This window comes from Neovison vison, chromosome 11 (genome assembly GCF_020171115.1).
Source record: "Neovison vison isolate M4711 chromosome 11, ASM_NN_V1, whole genome shotgun sequence".
Classification (NCBI taxonomy): Eukaryota; Metazoa; Chordata; class Mammalia; order Carnivora; family Mustelidae; genus Neogale; species Neogale vison.
Window position 1 is genome coordinate 119,819,595 of NC_058101.1, and position 23,274 is coordinate 119,842,868.

Here is a 23,274-nt window from a genome sequence, read left to right on the forward strand (position 1 = left end):
CCCACGTTCCTTTTAAGACGGGAAACTGCATTTGCATCCCTTCGCTAATGGTGAGCATCAAGTTTCAAAGAAGCATCTGGACTGCGGACACTGCCAGCTATCTTTGGAACTTGGAGAGGAATTACCACATTTAGGAAAACAAGCGGGAGCTGTGCCCCGAAGGTCGGCTCGCCAGACCCCGAGGTAGTGGGTCAAAGCCGAGCGGACCGCGAAGCCGTGCCCTCCTCTGGACTTTGTCCCTCCCAGATTTCTGAGCGGGCGAGCGGCCGCTCCGCACTGCAGCCCGAACCAATTGTGAAAGACCTAACCAAGCCCAGCCCAGCGGAAGGAACGGTTTCAGAGTTGTTTGTTTCTCTCCGATAAAAGGAGCCCTTCCTTGCCCTGCTTCTGTGCTCGCGGGTGTGTGACGGAACCACCCCCCAGAAGCAGTTTGGAGGGACTGGGGGAAGGAAGCGCGCCCACAGCTCACGACAACCGAAAGGATGAAATTCTTTCTGCAGTGCCTCCAGCTTCTGCCTTTACTCGTCATCTTCACCTTAGAGTCTCTCCTGAAGCGTTTTATTCCTAAGAAGAGAAAATCAGTTACTGGGGAAATCGTCCTGATTACTGGAGCTGGACACGGAATTGGGAGACTAACTGCCTATGAATTTGCCAAACGTAAAAGCAAACTGGTTCTTTGGGATATAAATAAGGTAATCATGCTTCCTGTGTTTTACCTTCTGGCACCTTTAATTGTAGTCATGGATGCATTCTGTAGGCATCAAGCCCGGACAGCATCTCTATGAAGTAGGGAGAAGAAAATGACTATTGGCATTTTATAGATCCATTAATGTTTATGATTACAGGATAAATGGACCTAGAGGATATAAGATTCGCGGTTACTACCCATCACTAATTTGGCATTGTAAATGTAATCTTACTTTTGCCCAGAAAAGAATTTGTGATCTCCTCCAGAGCCTGATTTCACTGATCCTCTATCTTAAACAAATGGAAAGAGTAATGGTTTTAAGTTAGCCTATTAAGTACTTTGAACCTATTAAGAGAAAAATCCTACTTGCCGTTACTGAGCTGAGGGGGTTTAAAAGATACCCAACAGAAAAGAATATTACTGTATCATAGCAATTGCCAAAAAATAATTCTTAAAATCATGTTTTAAAAACAATATAAAAGGAAAAAACTCTTTGGGGTACCCGGCTGGCTCAGTTAGGAGAGCGTGGGACTCCTGATCTCAGGGTTGTTGAGTTCTAGCCCCATGTTGGGCACCAAGTTTACTTAAAAAAGTAAAATTAAACAAAAAAAAATCTTTTAATAAAAATAAAAGGAAACACTCTTCAATATACATAATGTTTTACAAGAATAAAGGTGTAGGCTTAAGGAAAAGAGGAGGATTTAGAATCTAACCTTTTACATGGCCAGTGTTAGATGTACAGAGGGATTTCTGTGAGGCACCTGAAGGCCTGAAAAGCTATCTCTTACCCATCAGTCAACATCCAGCACTGTAGCTGTGAACAAAAATTCGGGGAATGGGCCATTAATAAGAGTCCTCCCAGTGAGTGGATGATTGAGATAGCAATCAGCAAGTACTTATTGAGTATCTATTGCAGGATAGTAAGGACAGAGCAAGCGGGCAAACAATCTTGTAGAGAAAATAGACTTTAAATAATTATACATGCAATGGAAGATACAAAGGAGGCCCAGTCTAGTCTGATGCGGTCATTGGTGGTGAATGTCAGGCATGGAGGTAGGTCACAGTCCGCGGAGCCCTCCACCTCTTCATAAGCTGCCTTCTGACTTCTAGAGCTTTAGATTCCTTTCCTGCAAAATGGGTAAAATAACAGTACTTACCTTAAAGGCGTGGGAGGCTTATACCAAAAGAGTACCCATAGTGTCTAGCAGTGTTTAGTAGTGTCTGGTATATGGTCTGGATAATAACACGTTAGTTACTATCCATTCACAAAGTGAAGTTTAAGCTAACATTGCAGGACTTAGGGCTAAGAATTAGGTTACACATCTGTGTTATTGGCTCCCGATGCCCTCTGCTCTTTCATACAAAATTTTCTCTGATTTGGAGTGGAGTGCATTTATTCAACAAGTTTTTTTATTGAGTGCCTACTATGTGTCAGGCACTGTTCTAATGCAGAACTAAGGACACAGCAGTAAGAAAAACACAAACTTCATGAACAAGGAACAGTAAACAAGATATGCTGTATAATAAATTATGTAATTGCGAGAAGGTGGTTAAGTATAAAGAAAAGTAAAATATGAAAGTGGGTAAGGACTCCTGTATGGTGGTGGTTGGGGATGGGACAGGGAGGAACATGTTGATCTTACACAGAAAGCCTCCTGAGATGGAGATAGTTGAGTCAAGATCAGAAGAGGCAGGCAGCCCCTCACATATCTCTGCAGGATCAGCAAATGCAGAGCATGGCACAGAGTGAGGGAAGGGAGAGAAATAAAAGAAAAATCTAGATCTGTGCTTTTCAGTATAGTTGTGGCTACTAACCACCGAATGGTTTTTGAGCCTATGAAATGTGGCTCCTTTGAATTGAGATGTGCTGTCGAAGTTATTACACCCAGGATTTCAAAGACAGTATGGAAAAAATGAATGCTGATTATCTTACAAACAACTTTTATATAGATTACATGTTGAAATACAGTATTTTGTAATAATAACAAATATTCCAAAATAATATTTTGGGTATATTAAGTTGAATAAAATACACTTCTTAATGCTATTTTTTCAAGTGTGGCTGCTAAAAAAAAATTAAAATTAAGTATGTGGCTCACATTTTATTTTATGAGACAGCGCAGGTCAAGAAACTTCAGCAGCACCTCCTGATCATTAAGGTTCCTAGCAGTTATTGTTTGTGCTTGGGCTTTTCCTGGGGGAACCAGTGGAAGGTTTTGAGCCAGATTCTAGACTGTTGGGTTGCAGGGAGAAAGAGCAGTTAGGAGACTGGTGTAATCCAGGCCAGAGATGATGCTGGTTTTGCAGACCAGGAAGTAGTAGCGGAAGTGGTCAGAAAATTAAGGACAGTGTAGTGAGTATTTATTATGTTAAATTCATCTCATTTAAATAAGCCATCTATTATTGTAAGGTTATATCCTCCCCACTTGTTTTGTGGGTGAAATATACCATATATTTAGTGAAATTACAATGATATTAACTGGTAGTTTCTGTGTTGGTATTAATGTTTTTACTTGGCTAAATAAAAAGATGGGCAGCCCTAGTTCAGTATATATACTGCAGTCCACTGTTACTGAAATTCTACAGGTTTTAAAATTATGAAAGTGTGAGAACCACTAAACCTGACTGGGGAGGGAGAGTAAGGGTGGAAATTTCAAGCAGTCCAGGCAGCAGAAGCTAGAGCTGTCCAACTTTGGGGTTGGTGTCTGGGGAGAATGAGTGAAAAAGAGGAAAGCTTCAGATTGTTTTCAGATCCCCTTGGAAGGGCAGGGAGGGGCCAGATAAAATTCTTCCCTTCCCCCCGCCTCTGCCCCAGGGTTCAAAGACAAATTATCTCCAGAGACAAATTTCTCAGATTAAGTCAAGCTGCAAGGATAGCAATGCCCAAAGATATCCTTCTCAGGAGGTCGAGGGCAGACATTTCCTATTCATCAGGAAGTCCACAGAAAAGGAACATGAATTTAGGGAGGGATTCATGGTAGCTTCAGCTTCGTTTTTTGACTGAGACGGGCACCATGAATTTTTTATTGTTTTATGTAGATAATCACATTTTTTTTTTTAAAGATTTTATTTATTTATTTGTCAGGGAGAGAGGGAGAGAGAGAGAGCACAGGCAGAAAGAGAGGCAGGCAGAGGCAGAGGGAGAAGCAGGCTCCCTGCCAAGCAAGGAGCCCGATGTGGGACTCGATCCCAGGACGCTGAGATCATGACCTGAGCCGAAGGCAGCTGCTTAACCAACTGAGCCACCCAGGCGTCCCATAGATAATCACATTTCTTGATCAGTCTCACCCCCATGCCTGGTTAGATGAATTTGTGAAGATAAATTTATAGCAAGTGGTGAGCACCTATAATATACTCAAAGACTGATTATCAGATGGAAAAGTGAATTAATGAATGAAAAAAGCACTGGAAACAATCAGAAAAACATGTAGACGTTTAGTAGTCTAAGTAATGGGCAGAGAGCTTTAGTTGCGGGGATAAGAGGGCAAAGAAGGGTAAGTAAAGTCTTAAGAGAGAGCCCAGGATTAAAAATTGAGACTGAGTATAGCACATTAGGAAAAAGGTTAACAAGGCAAGTGTTGAAGAATGATGAGCAGGTCCATTGTGCTGAGAAGAATTTTAAGGGTCCGCTTACTTTTTATTTCTCACCAAATGAATATGGAGACTATCTAAAATTTTTCGTGGCAGGATTTCCAACTTTAATTTGCTGCATAGTTCAGGAGGTACGGAGTGCAGACCTTGGCCCTAAGTGAGGAAGACCAGGGGAATGGGCGAAAGCATGATTGCAGATGTAAAGTACGGGTATGTTTGTTGCTACACATCCTGCCCACTGACAGAGAGACCAGCACTAAGCAATGGAATAAAGGGCAAATGGAGCTTTGTGTAGACTTTGTTTCAAGTAAGGACTGAATTTTGTGAATACCCAAAGAATCAGTACCATATACTTTTAAAACTTTCTTTATTGCAGTAAAATATGTATTGCATAAACATTTCCATTTTAACATTTTTAAGTTTCAGTTTAGTTGTGTTGACTACATTCACATTGTTACGAAATGATCTCTGCTATCCGTCTCCAGAACTTTCTCGTCATCACAAAATGGAACTTTGCACTCACTAAAGTTACTACCCAGGTCCTGGCAACCACCATTCTCCTTTCTGTGTCTGTGTATTTGACTATGCTAGGTATCTCATATAGCTAGAATTATGCAATATTTGTCCTTTTGTATCTGGCTTGTTTCACCAAGCTTAAGATCATCAAGGTTCATCCATGCTGTGGAATGTGGCAGCATTTTGGTCCTCTTGAAGGCTGAATAATATTCCATCATGTGTATATACTACATTAATGAAATTATACTTTCAAAGGAAGGGGCCAGAAGCTCCCTGTCAGGTTCAGGAGGGCAACATAAGGTTTACTTGAGATGTTCCAATGTCCTTTGGGGAATAAGGGCTCCTCATCAGAGGACAAACAGCAGTTTGTGGGAGAGATTTCAGCAAAAGGGAAAACACCCTATTTCCTTTTACTGTCACACAGTAAGTTCACTGAGCAAACTGAATTTTTTCCATAACCGTCCAGATTTTGGTTTTCCTGCAAGAGGAGTTCAAGTTTACCTGCAAATTTGCATACTAGTGTTCTGCTCTGCCGTTCTCTCTGTGGGTAAATGTAGTAAGTCTGTCTACTTGTGCGTTAGTTGACGGTAATTTCTTGGCTTGCAGAGCTCACGGACTAACCCTCAGTCCAAGGTATGGTTTGAGGCATTCTTTACAATGAAAAAGCTACAAAACTGGTGAAGGCAAACCCACAAACAAGCACAAATGGAAACAAAAAAAAAGAAAAATGAAAACAGAACCCCTAAGGTCTAATCATGAACTTCAGGTGACAAAATCAACACTCCAGACTGGGCTTGTCATCATTCCTTTTCTCAGATCCGCTCTCCTTGTGACTTCCATCTGACTGTTGCAACACTATGTCGCCATTTCCTCCAACTAAAAAGGAAGCACTTCAGCTTCGGTTCTTCCCACCTTCCTCATCTAGCGGCCAAGACCTGCTGAGTTTGCCTGAAGATAGGTTGTAAGGCTCAGTCTCTTCTCATTCTTTCCAGTCGTACCCCAGCTCAAGCTTCTACCATCTATTGGCTGAATCATTGTAAACTCCCTACTAATGTTTCCCTCTTCCTGCAGTGTTGACCCCTAAAATCTGTCCTCCATACGTTAGCAAAAATAATCAGGATAATATACAAATCTGATTCTGTAATTCAGTCAGTGCCCACCCTCCCCAACTTTTTGGATAAAACCTAGTATGACACACAATGTCCTTTGATCTGAACTCCTGCTGGCCTTGAGCTTTATGACTCAGCAATGCCAGTCTGCTAATATTTTCCCACTGGACCTTTCTACTGCCCATCCCTTTGTTTACACTATGCCTGCCTGCCCTTGCCTCCCTTCTCTTTACCTGTCTGTTCTGCTCACCCTGGTACCTTTTGTTCTAGAATTGTATTTCATGCACCTCCTCTGTGTTCCCCATAACTCTCTGTATATTGTTTTGTTATTATACTTATCATAGTGTATTAGTTTGAGCCATATGAAACTGCCAGCTTTCAGTCCTTTATTCCAACATAATAACAATTTCATTGTGTCCTACATAAATCTTATGCTTCCTTTATGTATCTGCTAGACTGTGAGCTTGCTGAGGTTAATACTCTGCCTCATTCATATTTCTGTCTGTAAGGTGTTCTTTTTTTTAATATAATTTTTTAATTTTTTTTATTAACATATAATGTATGATTAGCCCCAGGGGTACAGGTATGTGAATCACCAGGTTTACACACTTCACAGCACTCCCCATAGCACATACCTTCCCCAGTGTCCATAACCCTGCCACCCTCTCGCTACCCTCCTCCCCCGGCAACCTTCAGTTTGTTTTGTGAGATTAAGAGTCTCCTATGGTTTGTCTCCCTCAAGATCCCATCCTGTTTCACTTATTCTTTTCCTACTCCCCAAACCCCCCAAACCTCTGTAAGGTTTTTCTAAGCACCATGACTGTGACCTACACATTAAAATGTTAAAAGAATGAGTGAATGAATGAATGAATGAGTTAACCCCTTTTTATCTTGCAGCTAGAAAATTGATACTTGTGAATAGTTTTTAGTGACAGTTTTTAATGGAAGAAAAATCTCAAATTTTTTAAAATCCTGATAGTATTTATCACACATTCACATTCATTCATATGAATGTGTCATATCACAATGTGTGTCATACCACACCTATTCACAGGTATTAAAATTCGTGAATACAAAACCAGTATCTTAAGATTTTTATGTTCTTTTTTAAATTATTTTTTAAAGATTTTCTTTATTTATTTGACAGAGAGGTAGAGAGAGTGAGCACAAGTAGGCAGAGCCACAGGCAGAGGGAGAAGCAGGCTCTCCGCAGAGCAGGGAGCCTAACATGGGGCTCGATACCAGGACTCTGGGATCATGACCTGAGCCGAAGGCAGCCGCTTAATCAACTAAGCCACCCAGGCACCCCAGATTTTTCTCTTCTTTTAAAAAGCTTGCTTTAACTTTGGTTCCAGATAAAAAACTAGTCAGAGTACAAAGAGCAAAGTGTAACCTATATCCCTGCCAAAGATCTGTCCAGTTAAATTCTTGCCCAACACTAGTTCAGACAATCTGACTGTCCTTAATTTATTTTCAGCTGTTGATATAATATGTTCATGTCATTTACGTTGTTCTCTTTATCAAATTTTTGTTGGCTTTTCTAGCACGGAATTGAGGACACAGCTGCTGAATGCCAGAGACTGGGTGCGAAGGCTCATGCCTTTGTGGTAGACTGCAGTAACCGAGAAGATATTTACAGCTCTGCGAAGAAGGTGAAATTTTGCATTTGGTTAGAATCGGATCATGTCAGAGCCTAGAGGGATTCTGGAGCTGACAGGGTCATGATGCAGACGAATTAGCAGAAGTTTTGTCATTTGCCCACGATTGTTCAGTCAGCTAGTGGCGGACCCACAACTAGAACCTAGAACTGAGTTTCCCAGACTTCAGTGTGTTCTAGAATCCTCCAGAGAGCCTGTTAAAAAATGACGCCCCCGAGGTTTGCTTTCGTGGATCAAGGCTTGGGCCCAGGAATCTGCCTGTTTAGTACCCCACATACCCACACCTCACCCATGTGATTCTGCTACAAGTAAATTCATGGATGACCCTGCAAATCACTGACAGGGTCTTCAGACGCCCAAAGAACTGGGTTAAGGAGTTAGGATAAATTTAACTTTATCAGGCTCTGATCATAGATAGATTGATCTCTGTAAAGCAGTATTTGCCTCTCTTATATACAACTGAGATGTGCTGTGTATATATAATGGTGCCTCACTCTGAATGCATTCATACATGTTCTTGTTAACTGAATGTCACAATAGTAAGAAAGCAGTAGGATTATCTGAGCAAGTTCCTTAAAATACACGTTCCTGGACCTTATCCCTGGATAATCCGATCCATTACAGTATAAAGATTCTGACTGAACCAGCCGTGAGAACCTCCTTGCTTAGAGACTTTTAGATCTGCAGACATTTTTAACTTCTAATTTTGAATTGTAACCTTGTATCTCAAGCTAATGCCTCTATTACTGGTGAGGCCTGAGCTAAGTAGACAAGAAACATCTTCATTTAAGGATGATTTTCCTTTAGAGAAATGTACACTCTTCCAGTTACTACTGGCTATATGAGTGTGAGTTACTTAACCTTTCTGTGCCTAAGTTTCCCCAGTTATAAAATGGGGATCACAGCGTTGTTAGGAAGATTAAGTGAATTAATGATGTAAAGTTTTTGGATCAGTACCTGGCACATAGTGATCCCTCCTTGACTTATCTGGGAATAGACTGTTCTGGAAAAGGCGATTTCATTATTTGAACCCATTCCATGTGTTTTAACCCTACAGATGTTTTTACTGAAATCGCTCAAGGAGAAGCAATATGCTTAAACAAAATATGCCCCATGCTGTGTGATGATCAGATATTTGGAAGTTATTTTGATGTGGCCACTTTAGTATCAGGACATTTTTATGTCACACTGTGGAGAGACAATAGGTGATGACGGGGAACTCAAGGACGAAGGAAGGGACAAGTGTTTCTGGGCAGATTCTTCAGCAGGATAAAGGAGCGGTTTATATTTTCAGTCATGCTAGTTTGGACGCATTACAACAGCTCCATCGCTTCAGCCACACACCCTGTCCTGTTCTTCTCCATATCTGAGGGGCATGATTCGGAACAACGGTTTTCAGATCGTGCTAGAGATGCGGCTGTAGGTACAAATAGTGTTGATCAAGGGCCCAGTATCTTAACTTGACTCTTCCTTACTTTCAGTACAACCTGATGAAGTTCATTTCTGGCTGACAGGCCTTCAGTATTTGGCACACTGGTGTCCTGATGGGTTTTCCACCTACCGGCTTCCTTTCTGTTTGAGCTTTGTGGTTTGTCTTGGCCTCTGAGGTCCGAAGATCTAGGAGAGTCTCAGCTCCAGGGGACCTTGAATAGTCATGTGACCTTGGTCAAGGAGGAGCCATTCTGTGTATCATGTTCCTCCCCTCTCTAAAGTGAGCATACCCAGAGTTGCAGCTCATGGAATTATTGTGAGAATTAAATGAGATAAATAATGAAATCATGCAAAATGTTTAACACAATGAAAGCCTTTAACAAGAGATTTGCTACCTCCCCCTCAGTCCCCCAGCACACCCCAGCACTATCTAAATATGATAACTCCTAACAGAAGTTAGCTTTTATTTGGAACACAATGTATAACAGAATGCATTGTAACTCTAGGGTCTATCCATTAAGAAGCTTAGTTACTCAAAGAACCGTAAAAATATCAGATAAGATATTCTAGCATTGCCAACTGCCACCTGCGGGAGGAAGGCTGGCGAGGAACAGAATGGAGTGACTACAAAAATCAAGAAATAGAAGGTGTGACCAGCTTGATGGTATAATCAGTTTTACGTAGACCCCCAGATAGTCCATGCATTTACCAACTCATTAAAAAAATTTTTTTGCTTACTTTTTAAGTCGTATTTTAAATGCTGGGTTTTGGTTGTTGGGGTTTTAGTTTGTGGGTTATTTTTTGTTTTTGTTTTTGTTTTTGCCACTGATTACATTTTTATTAGCCAAAGGCCTCTCAAGGTAAAATCAACAAAGTCAAGAGACTAAATTGTAAAAGAAAACTTCTACCTAACCAGACTTACAGGTAGAGCTCTTTTGAAACTAAGTAACTAAGATTAAAAGGTTCTTTCTTCCATATTGGCACATAGATTACAGAACTACTTTTCCCCCCACATCTAATAGAGGAACACATAGTTCTTTAATAATCCTTGCATGCAAATCTTCCTTCAGTATTCTTCATGATGCAGATAATTGTCTTAATTTTAAAGGTGAAGGAAGAAATTGGAGATGTTAGTATTTTAGTAAATAATGCTGGTGTCGTCTACACGTCGGATTTGTTTGCAACACAAGATCCTCAGATTGAAAAGACTTTTGAAGTTAATGTACTTGCACATTTCTGGGTAGGTATGACTTCTTTTATGAACACATTCCCTTTCGTAAAACCCAAAGACTATGTTTAAAGTGGAGAGTTCAGGACACCTGGGTGGCTCAGTGTGTTAAGTGTCTGCCCTGGGCTCAGGTCATAATCCCAGGATCCTGGGATCATGACCCAAGCCAAAGGCAGAGGCTTAAGGGACTGAGCCACCCAGGCAAAAGATACCCAATGCATCTTTATAACTGATGAATCTGCCTGTCATTCTGCCTTTATTAGGACATAGGGCATTGCCTTAATGTTTTGAATCCCCGTCACATAGTAGGTGCTCAATAAATATTTATTGCATGAACCGTTCAGTGACTACTGGAAGGTTGCTATTCATTTCAGTATTTTGATGACATATCCAAACTATTTTCTAACAATTTCACATTATATATAAATTCTTTGATAACTCTAGTTATTATATCTATTCAATATATGAAATGATAGAAAACATCAGTGACAAAAGATGTAGAGGCTCAGGGGATATTAGAAGTTCACAATTTTAGTGAAATGGATTCTCAAAGTTTTCAGTATCCATTGTTTGCTTAGTTTTTCCAATCTAGGTATCATGTCCAGGTGCCTTAATTTGCCACATTTGGCAATTAATTGGTTTTTTTCCCCCTTTATTCTAGGAAAAATGTTAACAAAATATAGTTTTGTTTGGAAATATTCCCAATGGGTCTAAAAATGAGAAATAACAGTATATCTTTTTCTCTTCATAAACACTATTGCTAGACTTCAAAAGCATTTCTTCCAGCAATGATGAAGAATAATCACGGCCATATTGTCACTGTGGCTTCAGCAGCTGGGCATACTGGGGTCCCCTTCTTACTTGCTTATTGGTAAGTGAGCTTGTGTTCCCTTAACTTGTTTCTGTGTTTAACTTTTGTGTGATTTCTTATCTTATCTAATGAAAACTACCATTAATGATGATAAACTTGAAGTTGCCCAAATAGAAAGTAGCACAAAGTCTCTTGTACAGTAGCATTATCAACCATTAATCCCCTCCAGGTTGTCCGTTCTAGAGGTGGCTACAGGGAAGTTATCCAATTAGAAGCCAGCTCTTTTTTTTTTTTTTTTAAGATTTTATTTGTTTATTTGTCAGAGAGAGAGAGAGAGACAGCGCGAACAAGCACAGGCAGACAGAGCGTCAGGCAGAGGCAGAGGGAGAAGCAGGCTTCTTGCCAGGCTAGGAGCCCGATGTGGGACTCGATCCCAGGACACTGGGATCATGACCTGAGCTGAAGGCAGCTGCTTAACCAACTGAGCCACCCAGGTGTCCCTCTTTTTTTTTTTTTTTTTTTTTTTTAATGTTTTGTTTATTTACTTGAGAGAGAGAGAGAGCAAGCACAAGAGGGAGAAGCAGGCTCCCTGCTGAGCAAGGAGCCCAGTTCGGTACTCGATCCCAGTACTCTGGGATCATGACCTGAGCCAAAGGCAGACACTTAACGGACTGAGCCACCTAAACGCTCCTAGATGCTCCTAGAAGCGGGCTCTTAAAGCATTTTTCATCCCTTTTAGCAGCAAGAAGTGATAAAAGAAGAGGAATATTTTTGTACCATGAATAAAAGTTAATAATAAATTTTAATAAAGTAATTTTATGGGAACAAAACAGTATAAAGAGAAAGAGTATAATCTGGAATTCTAAGTAGTAAAAGCATCCAAACAGTGAAATTGTTGTAAAAAAAGAATCATAATAGTTACCCATTTAAAAACCCATGCCGGGGTGCCTGGGTGGCTCAGTTGGTTAAACAGCTGCCTTCGGTTCATGTCATGATCCTGGAGTCCCAGGATCGAGTCCTACATCAGACTCCCTGCTTGGCGGGGAGTCTGCTTACCCCTCCGACCTCTCTCCTGTCATGCTTGGGCTCTTTCATTCTCTCTCTCTCTCAAATAAATAAATAAAATCTTTAAAAAAACAAACAAACCCATGCCACTATAATACCTGAAGAACTTAACTGTAACAAGAATGGTGTGTTCCACTGTATACTGTGGAGAATTGCTCAGTGAGGCCACCATAGCCCAGGGGAGCCTACGGATTGCACACACCCCAACAGTGCCTGGCCATTTCTATATTTTAGCAAATAATGACTCTTAAAATGTTGAATTACTGTATTACATATTCAAATAATATGTATTGTCAAATAAATGTACAGATATGCTCAAATTTGTTTTCTGTCATTTTGGAATTAAGTAAGTAAGTAAATTCTAGAAACAACATATAGTTGTATGGATATAAATTTATAAACATTGGCATGGATGGGTATCTGTTTTTATCTAATACATACGTGTGTGTGTGTATAAAAGATCTGTATCTTGCATTTCATAAGTTCCCAAGGACACATATACACCAAGCCATTTTCCTCTGACCCCACCCAGAGAGTGGTTATTCTTTGGTAATGATAAGTAATTTATTTTGTTCCTTTTATTCATTTATATTTTCTTTCTTTCTTAGCATGTGTTTGTTTTCTAATAGTTTTTAAAATCAACACAGACTTGGATTGAGTTTTTTTTCTAAAAGATGAAAGGACTGCTGAGGCAATCGCAGGACAGACCTGTGGTCCAGGGCCACTAGAAGTTAGGTGATTGTCCCCTGGCCCTCTGAGGCTGATAGGATTTGGCATTCCTGCACGTGATGAACGATAGCGGCAGGGGTTGCTTCTCAGATACTACGTGACACCCCGCTCCCCTGCCAGATTCTTAGTCCCCAGGGATCGGGAGAGGCCAAGAAAATCTGAGTCCAGCAGGGGCTGGGAAGGCAGTCATGCCTTCTCCTTCTCTTTGCCCTAGTAAATACTGTAGCTCATTTGATTCGGACTTGATTCTACTCCACTGAATGTTCAGCAGTGAAAATCAAGGGAGAATGTGTTTTGCATGAGAAACAAATTTATTTTGGTCCCTATTGGTAGTACTTTCAGCAGAGAAAGATCTCACCGAGTCTTGTCAAAAGCAGGAACGACACACACAGTTGTGTGGATTGCAGACGACACAATTCTAGGCTGCACTGTTCATGTTCGGGTCCCTTTAAACTCGAAAGATTCTCCAGGAGATGGCAGTAAAGTCACTTGAGAAGAGGAGTAGGTTTGTCTTCACACAAAGGCACCCTTTGGGCTGAAAGGCAGGGTCGCAAGCATACAAGTGCGTTGTGCATTTCCGGCTTTGCGGGGAAAGGGGCGGCTTGCTTGCCCCTGCGGGGCTCTTCTTTGGCTCCTCGGCTGCGCGTGGCCCGAGCTGCTGCAGTCTGTGATCCTTCGTGTTCGCAGCTGTCTTGGATTCACTTGCTTCTGGTTTTTGCTCAGCCTCTGCTCAATGATAGAACTTTCAGAGAGACGCACTGAAGACTCCTCCCAGCAGAAAGCAGTGTTTATCGGTGGTTGTTGTTAACAACTGGGCAATATAACTGAGACACTGCATTTTTTTTTTTAAGATTATTTATTTATTTATTTGACAGACAGAGATCACAAGTAGACGGAGAGGCAGGCAGAGAGAGAGATAGAGGGAAGCACGCTCCCTGCTGAGCAGAGAGCCTGACGCGGGACTCGATCCCAGGACCCTGAGATCATGACCTGAGCCGAAGGCAGCGGCTCAACCCACTGAGCCACCCAGGCACCCCGAGACACTGCTTTTTTAAAACAAAAACTTTTTAATTGAAGTATAGCCTACATTGATTGGTAAAAATGCAGAGGTCATAAATGTGCAGCTCAATGAGCTACTGTGATGTGGATACATCTGTGTAACCCCCATGCAGATCCAAAAATTAGGACAAGACCTTAGAACTCTTCCCAACCCATAGTCCCTCTCTCCTTCTCGAAGGATTTGTGTCACACCACAAATGAATTCTGCCCCCTTCTGATCTTTATACACACGGATTCATGCTGTGTATGTTAGGAATGTCCTGCCTGTTGCTGATAGCCACGGATTCATCATTTTCTTGCCTGTGTAGTATGCGTGAGGTGACTAGATAGCGTGTATTTATCCATACTACTATTTAGAAACATCTGGGTTGGGGCGCCTGGGTGGCTCAGTGGTTTAAGCCTCTGCGTTCGGCTCTGGTCATGATCCCAGGGTCCTGGGATGGAGCCCCGCATCGGGCTCTCTGCTCAGCAGGGAGCCTGCTTTCCTTCCTCCCTCTCTGCCTGCCTCTCTGCCTACTTGTGATCTCTGTCAAATAAAAAAAGAAAGAAAGAAAGAAAAGAAACATCTGGGTTGTTTCCAGGATGGAACTGTTGTGAATCATATGGTTATGAATCTTGACCCAATCACTTACTAATGTGTGACTTTGGCAAGTTACTCAACTCCTTTGTGCTTCATTTTCTTCACTCATAGGAGAAGCTCATCACAGCAACTAACCAAATCCTCAGGATGCTGTAAAGTTTAAATCATATAATGTAATGCATTTAGGATAGAATCTGGAGTCCTGTAATTGTTCGATAACAGGAGGGTTCCTGTTGGTGTTACATCCTAATTCTGTTTTCCTGTAGTTACACAAAACAGCAAAGTCCCACCTCTTATTTTAACTTCCAGAATGGTTTGCCTCGGTGAAACTAATCCTGTATATTCTGGCTCCCCAGTGTTGAGATGAAATGAGAGGGGATCTGGAATTACCTAGTTCTTTTCCCTGTAATGGAGTCTTTCGCTGTCACTGGCCTGAGTTGCTACACCCACAGCGAAATAATTTATTACAGCTCCAGTCACCTATGTTGGAAAAAAAAGTTGCAATTTATTTTGAAGTTACAGTTCAACAGTTTTAAATGATTAATGTGAAAAATCCAAGATCACAGAACTGGATTTGTGGTGAGAGACGTTGACTTTTTTTTTTTTTTAAGATTTTATTTATTTATTTGACAGACAGATCACAAGTAGGCAGAGAGGCAGACAGAGAGAGAGGAGGAAGCAGGCTCCCCATCTGAGCAGAGAGCCCGATGCGGGGCTCAATCCCAGGACCCTGAGATCATGACCTGAGCTGAAGGCAGAGGCTTTAACCCACTGAGCTACCCAGGTGCCCCGAGATGTTGACCTTTTAATTCCATTCTAAAATGTTTTTGGCTGCTTGCTAAGTATTTTGTCCAAAAGTATCTGGATTTTTAAAAGAAAATATTTATTTCTTTATTAAAGATTTTATTTATTTATTTGACAGAGAGAGGGATCACAAATAGGCAGAGAGGGGGAGAAGCAAGCTCCCTGCTGAGCAGAGAGCCCAATGTGGGGCTCGATCCCAGGACCCTGAGAACATGACCTGAGTCAAAGGCAGAGGCTTAACCCACTGAGCCACCCAGGCACCCCTTAAAGAAAGTATTTGAAAGTACCATGAAACTCTGGCTAATATATCTTGTCAACTTGAAGAGCCAATTTACAATCATGAAAGATTGTAGTGTGGGAAGACGTGGCTAAATCAAGTCCTGACCTTTATTAGCTTATAATGAAATGTTATTTAAAAGAATGATTGGGGTAAGAAATATTCATGTTATTAATAATAAGAAATTTGATATAATATTACAAAATGCAGGGGAAAAAATCCACTCACTTTTCGCTTTCATATATACATATATCTGAAAATAAATTCACCCTGAAGTTCAAAAATACAGAGTTCTTTTAATATGCTCAACATCATTAACTCTGAGCTTTTATGTACTTCTGCACTTTTGGTTCACTTAAGAAAAACCAGAAAATACAACTTAGTAAACGAGAAAAAAATTACTGATAGTCTTACCGTGCAGAAATAATCATGGTTAGCATTTGTTATAATTTTTTAGGACATTTTAAATATAGGTATGTAGTCAAGCATTGAAAAAAATCTACCTGCATAATCTTGGCTTTTTACAAACTTTTTTATTTTTATTTTTTAAAGATTTTATTTATTTATTTATTTATTTGTCAGAGAGAGAGAGAGAGCATGCGAGTACAAGCAGGCAGTGTGGAAGGCAGAGGCAGAGAGAGAAGCAGGCTCCTCACGGAGCAAGAATCCTGATGCAGACTCGATCCCAGGACCTCGGGACCATGACCCGAGCAAAAGGCAGCAGCTTCACCAACTGAGCCACCCAGGCGTCCCTTGACTTTTTTAAATTTAAAGATTTTATTTATTATTTATTTGACAGAGACACAGCGAGAGAGGGAACACAAGCAGGGGGAGTGGGAGAGGGAAAAACAGGTCCCCGCTGAGCAGGGAGCCCAATTTGGGGCTCAATCCCAGGACCCCAGGATCATGACCTGAGCTGAAGGCAGACACTTAATGACTGAGCCATCCAGGGGCCCCAAATTTTACATGAACATTTGGATGTTAATACATATATGTGCAATGTCATTTTCATTTTTTGCATGCTATGCCGCTGCACATATGTACTACTGTTTGTGCAAATTATCCATTATTGTTGCACAGTTCGTCTGTCAGGACTCTTTCGGTTGCAAGGGACATGACGCTTAAACTGCTTCGGACCAGAAGAGGGGTCCCGTCCGTCCCATCCCCTCCCCCCCGCCGCCGCTCTGTAGTTCAGAGCGTCAGGCAGGCTCTCTGCCTCTGTCTGTTGGGGAAGTAGCTACCTGCAGTTCCCTTAGCGATATCCTCGTAATAGCCAGCAGGTGGGGGAAAAGCCTTGACTTCTCAGCAATGCCTTCCAACGCTCTAGTTGCAGAGATCACTCCAGGTGGATCCAGCCACTGGACAGGGGCCACCTGTGTCAGGCTAGTGACAGAGTGAGGTCTCCAGAATAAGGAAATAAGAATACCAAAGGGCAAAAACAAACAGCTGTCCACTCCACACGTTTTTGTTTAAAGATTTTTATTTATTTGACAGAGATCACTAGCAGGCAGAGAGGCAGGTAGAGAGAGAGGAGAAAGCAGGCTCTCCACGGAGCAGAGAGCCCGATGCGGGGCTCCATCCCAGGACCCTGGGACCATGACCCGAGCCGAACGCAGAGGCTTAACCCACTGAGCCACCCAGGCTCCCCCACTCCATACGTTTAAAATGGTCTCCACCTATTGGCCTTCATGAACTATATATCCCAGAGACTAACCTTGAATATAAATCTTTAGAAACACGACCAATTATTTCTTTGGGATAAATACTTGTAAGACGAAGGACTAGATCTAAGAGCATGGTGTATTTTTAATGAATTTGATACCGTTTGCCAAATTGCCTTCCAGAAAAAGTTGCCAATTAGCCTGTGCTTTGGAAAATAGAAAGCTGTGGAAAGTCCTCTCTCATCGCTTTGTTGTTGTCGTTGTTTGTTTTCATTTTTATTTTTAAGCTTAGACATATATTGAAGGCTTAAAGAGAAAAGATTCCTACTTCAATGATTTAAAATGAAAACATTCTGCACTTTGAAAAGCAACTCTAACAAATAAAAATTTCTTCATATCCTCACCATTATTGCTAGGTAAAAGTCCCATCTTATTTATCTTTTCAATTTATTTTTTTTAAGATCTTATTATTTATTTGACAGAGAGAGAGAGAGAGGCAGGGAGAGAGGGAGCACAAGCAGGGGGAATGAGAGAGGGAGAAGCAGGCTTCCTGCCAAGCAGGGAGACTGATGCAGGGCTCGATCTCAGGACCCTGGGATCATGACCTGAGCCAAAGGCAGATGCCTAACGACTGAGCCACCCAGGCGCCCCCCCCCCAACTTGTTTTAGTTTGTGTTTATTTTATTCCTGAAATAACACATTTTTATATGCATACACCCATTGGTATTTTTATATTGTGACTTTACTGCTAATGTCCTTCAGCCGCTTATCAACTAGAGTACTGTTTTACTCATTTATAAAGTTCCCTGTATTAACCCTTACCCATGGCTTACCTGTTGCAACTGCTTTACCAGTTTGTCATTTGCCTCTTAACTAGGGCGGGAGCTAATGAGGTTTAGAGTACATCTTATAGAGGCCTGGTTTATTGGCCCAATTTTAAAGCCCGATTCTACCACTTTGTTTTGTGTCTTTGGGCAAGTCCTGTAACCATGTTGAGGGAGCTCGTCCAGAAGACGTGACCTGCGAGCTGGACCCAGGCAGTTGTAGGCTCCTCCCCACTGCCCTGTCCTTGGAACAGTATCCAACTGCCTTCCCGGTTCCCAAAAGCTGCCTCAAGGACACAGCCTTGAGATAGAAATGTGGTGTTGAGGGATGTCTGGGTGGCTCAATTGGTTAAGCCTCTGCCTTTAGCTCAGAACATGATCCCAGGGTCCTGGGATCAAGTCCCACATCGGGCTCCCTGCTCAGCGGGGAGTCTACTTCTCCCTCTCCTGTCACTCTCCCTGCTTGTGGTCTCTCTCACACTCTCTCTCCCAAATAAACAAATATAAATCATTAAAAAGAAAAAAAGAAAGAAAAGAAAAGTGGTGTCAAGACTATGTGGATGGTATATATGCTGAGCCCAATTAAGGCCTCTATATAAAATTTAAAGATTCTGGCTGGTGGTGTGGGAATCTACTCACCTTACATCTGCGCAAGATGAGTGTCCCAAGTTCCCTTGCTTATTAACCCTGCAACCCACAGATACAGAGTGGTCCGCCTCTTTCTTTGGCCTCCCTACCCTGTGTGTGCAACCGGGGGTAGCTTCAGATTATACCCAACCAGCTCCCCCACCCCAGTGCCTCAATTTCCTTTCTAGTAAATGGGGATCATAGTCACAGCTATTGCAAAGAGTCGTTGTGGAGATTCAATGCAATAATACATCTGAATAACTGAGGACAGTGTCTGACAGTGATCAGTTTTACATATGATTATTTTTGTGTCTTTTCAAGGTAAGGTTTATATCTTACGTAAGTAAATCTAGCCATCTTTTAAGTTTTCAGTATATGTGTGAGTTCTAAAAAAAAAAAAAAAGTTGAGGGAACTTTCCACAGGTTTGTATTTTCCAAAGCACAGGTTAATTGGCAAGAATTTACAACTACTTTGTATAATCGCTAATAAATACAGACTTACAGAAAAATAATCTGGTAATTAATGACCCAAAACTGCACACTTAAAAGTGGTTAAAATGGCAAATTTTGTTATATATATTTTCAGACAATTTTTAAAAATTAAAATAATGTCAGATTCCAAAAAACATTGAATTGTACATTTCAAATGGGTGGATTATGATACATGAATTTAATTCTCAATAAAGGTATTTTTAAAAAACCTAATTAGAAAAATAATATCTGCTTAGAATATGAATAATTTTCTTCTCTTCCCAAATGAAGGTGCTGTAATGATAAGAAGTGCTTTGCATTTTGATTCATTCATTTGACAAATACTTATTGAACAGCTATGATAAGCCAAGCACTGTGTTAGGCCCTGGGGATTTATTGGAAACCAAAATAATCATGAAACTTATAGTAAAGTATGAGGAACTGGTGTTAAAAAAAAAAAATTCACCCCAATGAATATTTAATCACAAACCCTAAACAGGCTATCATGAAAACCAGAAGATTACTATATAGTACGGAAATAATTTAGTCTAGGGGTCAGGGGAAGACCTCTTTGAGGAAGTGAAGTTGAGACTTAAAGGGAAAAATAAGAGTTGTCTAGGGGAGTTTTCCCAGGAATTCCTGGGTATGTTAGATAATTAACAGGCTATGGTGACATTAACTCTTAGGGAAGCAACAACAAAAGCAAACACTTTGCCAATTTCCCTAGCAAGACCTTTGAACCTACTCAGTTCTTACTCAGTAAGTGGTGTGGGGATGTAGTAAGTGTTCTTTGCCAATGCTTCTTAGACTTTAAAGATTGATTTATTGATTTATCTTTGAGAGAGAGAGAGATCCACGCACTTAGCACAAGCAGGAGGGACAGAGGGAGAGGGAAAAAGAATCCCAAGCAAGCTCCGCTCTGAGTGCAGAGCCCAACCTGGGCTCCATCTCACAACCCTGAGATCATGACCGGAGCCAAAATCAAGAGTCAGACGCTTACCCAACTGAGCCATCCAGGCACCCTCCTTCTTAGATTTAAATGCCTATAAATTTACCTGAGACTCTATACTGTGAGTTCTGATTCGGTAGGTTAGGGCTGGACCCAGAGATTCAGCTGTTGGCCATGAGGCCGGACCCAAGAGCACACTTAACTTGGGAAAACGGACAGTGGAATTAAGTAGATGCAGCAGCTTCCTTGAATCCTTTTGTGACCTCTCTCTGTTTATTTCCAGTTCAAGCAAGTTTGCTGCTGTTGGATTTCATAAAGCTTTGACTGAAGAACTGGCTGCTTTAGAAAGAACTGGAGTCAAAACAACATGTCTCTGCCCTAATTTCATAAACACTGGCTTCATCAAAAACCCAAGTACTGCGTAAGTTGAGACAAGAGGGTTGGTGATTACCATGAATATCAGCCACTCTGTGGGTTTTCTTAAATATTTTAATCCTTTAAGCCTGATATCTGATGCCCTTAGCTCATCTCAATTTCAGCTCCTATACAGTGTGGGAAAACAGGTGGAGAGACAAAGGGAGGGAGAGAACGTATATAAACAAATATGCGTTAACTCAGGTGAACTTGCTAATCCTCCTTTTTTTTTTTTTTTTTTTTTTTGTCTTTTCCTGGGCAGTGGTTCTCTGACTTAAGTATACATACATTTCCCCAGGAGTGCTTGGGAAGCATACAGGGGTTCCCACCCCCAGAGCGGTTGATTGCCTGGATTTGGCTGGGAGAGAGTGGTGGTGGGGAGAGGCCTTGGGGCTCTCTTAAACAAGCACCATCAGCAATTCTGATACAGATAACCCAGGACCAGGGTGAAAACACCTTCCTTTGGTAATAGAGGTTATCCTCCAACATAAGTACCAGTCTTTACTTGGTTAAAAAATAAAATTACAGGGGGGCGCCTGGGTGGCTCAGTGGGTTAAGCCGCTGCCTTCGGCTCGGGTCATGATCTCAGGGTCCTGGGATCGAGTCCCGCATGGGGCTCTCTGTTCAGCAGGGAGCCTGCTTCCTCCTCTCTCTCTGCCTGCTTCTCTGCCTACTTGTGATGTCTCTCTGTCAAATAAATAAATAAAATCTTTAAAAATAATAATAATAAAATAAAATAAAATTACAGGGCCGCCTGTGTGGCTTAGGTGGTTAAACTCCTGACTCTTGAATTCAGCTCAGGTCCTGATCTCAGGATCAGGAGATCGAGCCCTGCATGTGACTCTGAGCCGGGCATGGACCCTGTTTAGGATTCGCTCTCTCCCCCTCTCCCTCCGCCCTTCCCCCACCCCATCTCCCTCTCTAAAATAAACAAATGAATAAATAAAACTATAAAGGATCAGTTCTGAGGTTAACTTTTAATTTTTCTCCTCTTTGGGCATAGTTTTAATGTCTTTGTAAACAGGATACGTACTTTTTGAAAATTCCGATACATAAAAAAATACAAATAAGTAGGAAAGGTTCTTTTTGAGTTTCCTTGAAACCCTCTATCCAGTGCAGACTACTCAACATTTTGGTGAACTTTCTTCTAGACATCTTTCTGCATACTGTTTAAATGTCTGAATTTTATGTAAATGGTGTATATTACAATGGGGCCCTGAAGGCTGTAAGTCAGGTGTTTAACTTCCCTCAGCAGTATGTCGTGGACGTCATTTCCTGTCAGTAAATACAGAGTTTTACCATAAATTGTATTGATTACTTAGTCTGAACTGTTGTGTCTACTAGTGATCTTTTCCCCTGGCACAGCTGTTTTTTGTTTGGTTTGTTTTGGTATGTTTTTGACACAAAGCTTAATTTTTTTTTTTTTTATTTGACAGAGAGAGATCACAAGTAGGCAGAGAGGCAGGCAGAGAGAGAGGAAGGGAAGCAGGCTCCCCGCTGAGCAGAGAGCCCGATGTGGGACTCGATCCCAGGACCCTGAGATCATGACCTGAGCCGAAGGCAGCGGCTTAACACACTGAGCCACCCAGGCGCCCCTCCACAAAGCTTAATTTAATAGAAATTTTGTTTGTAGTTCTTACATTCTCGATGTGAGCCAAGCTGGAACCCAAGGCCCCACCCAGAAGTGGCCCAGTCCTGGGCGCAGGGGGAAAAAGGGACGTGGTGGGTGGGGGGTCAGAGTTCAGGGGTTAGGAGCCCTCTTCTTCCTCAGTGCCGGAGGCTGGGGATGCCACCCTCTTTTCCTGCCCCCACTCTGGGATCAGGAAGGAAAGAAGATGGAATCTTGGGCCTGGGGCTTCTCTTCCACACTTCCCTGTCTGCTCCCCCCACCCCAGGTTGGAGGGGAACTAGGATTCTGAGGAGAGAGGGGGACAGAGGAGGGCAGAGATCTAGTGCCACATCCTAATGCCACACATTTTCACGTTTTGGTACCGTCTCCTTCAGGTAGATTGGATTGGATTGAAATGAATTTTTTTAAAATTTTATTTATTTGTAAGAGAGAGAGAGAGAGAGAGCACGGACAGGGGGAGGGGCAGAGAGAGAAGGAGACTCTTCACTGGGCAGGGAGCCTGGCATGGGGCTCCATCCCAGGACTCTGAGATCATTCCTGTGCTGAAGGCAGACGCTCAACCAACTGAGCCTCCCAGGCAACCCTCCTTCGGGTAGATTTTAGAAGTGGGGTTACTGGGTCAGAGGGTAATACAAATTTTAATATTCCTTTCTACTGCGCAGCTGCCTGGGGAGTGCTGCACCGTGTACCACGGTGCGGGGAGAGCACCTCCACTTCCTACTTCCTCACTGGTCTGCCTTCTGCAGATGTTCTGCCCTTTCCCTCTGTGAAGGATCTTCTTTGTTTCCTGATGACCTAGTAGCTAGAGTCAGGTGTTTTCTTTGGTTTTTCGGTAGTGTGACTTCTTTTGTGAATTGCCTGTTTCATGGCCTCTGCTCATCTTTTCTACTGAGCTATCGAGTTTTGAAACTGGTATCTAGGAGTTTGTTGTACATTCAAGGTGCCCTTTTGTATGTCATACATGTTACATATATTTTTCCCCAGCTGGCTATTTGCCTTTAAACTTATTTTTATTTAGTTTTACATTAAAACTTCTCAGGTTTTTTTTTTTTTTCTTCATGGCCTTTAGGTTCTACGAGGTGTTTATAAAGGTCTTCCTCTCCCCAAGCTTATGAAATTATCCACCTGTGTCTTTTTTCTGGTACTTTTATG

General features: G+C 41.7%; 1 protein-coding gene across 1 annotated transcript in view; it reads left to right on the forward strand.

Moving 5' to 3' along the window:
• The first annotated feature begins 300 nt into the window (after positions 1-300).
• The window catches only part of HSD17B11 (hydroxysteroid 17-beta dehydrogenase 11), a 40,159-nt gene continuing 17,185 nt past the window's right edge, over positions 301-23,274 (forward strand). Inside the window, exons 1-5 of the mRNA XM_044224565.1 lie at positions 301-692; positions 7,449-7,556; positions 10,102-10,233; positions 10,986-11,092; positions 20,362-20,499. Coding sequence (XP_044080500.1) covers positions 483-692; positions 7,449-7,556; positions 10,102-10,233; positions 10,986-11,092; positions 20,362-20,499 — 695 coding nt within the window. The 5' untranslated portion in view covers positions 301-482. The remainder of the gene's footprint in view (positions 693-7,448; positions 7,557-10,101; positions 10,234-10,985; positions 11,093-20,361; positions 20,500-23,274) is intronic.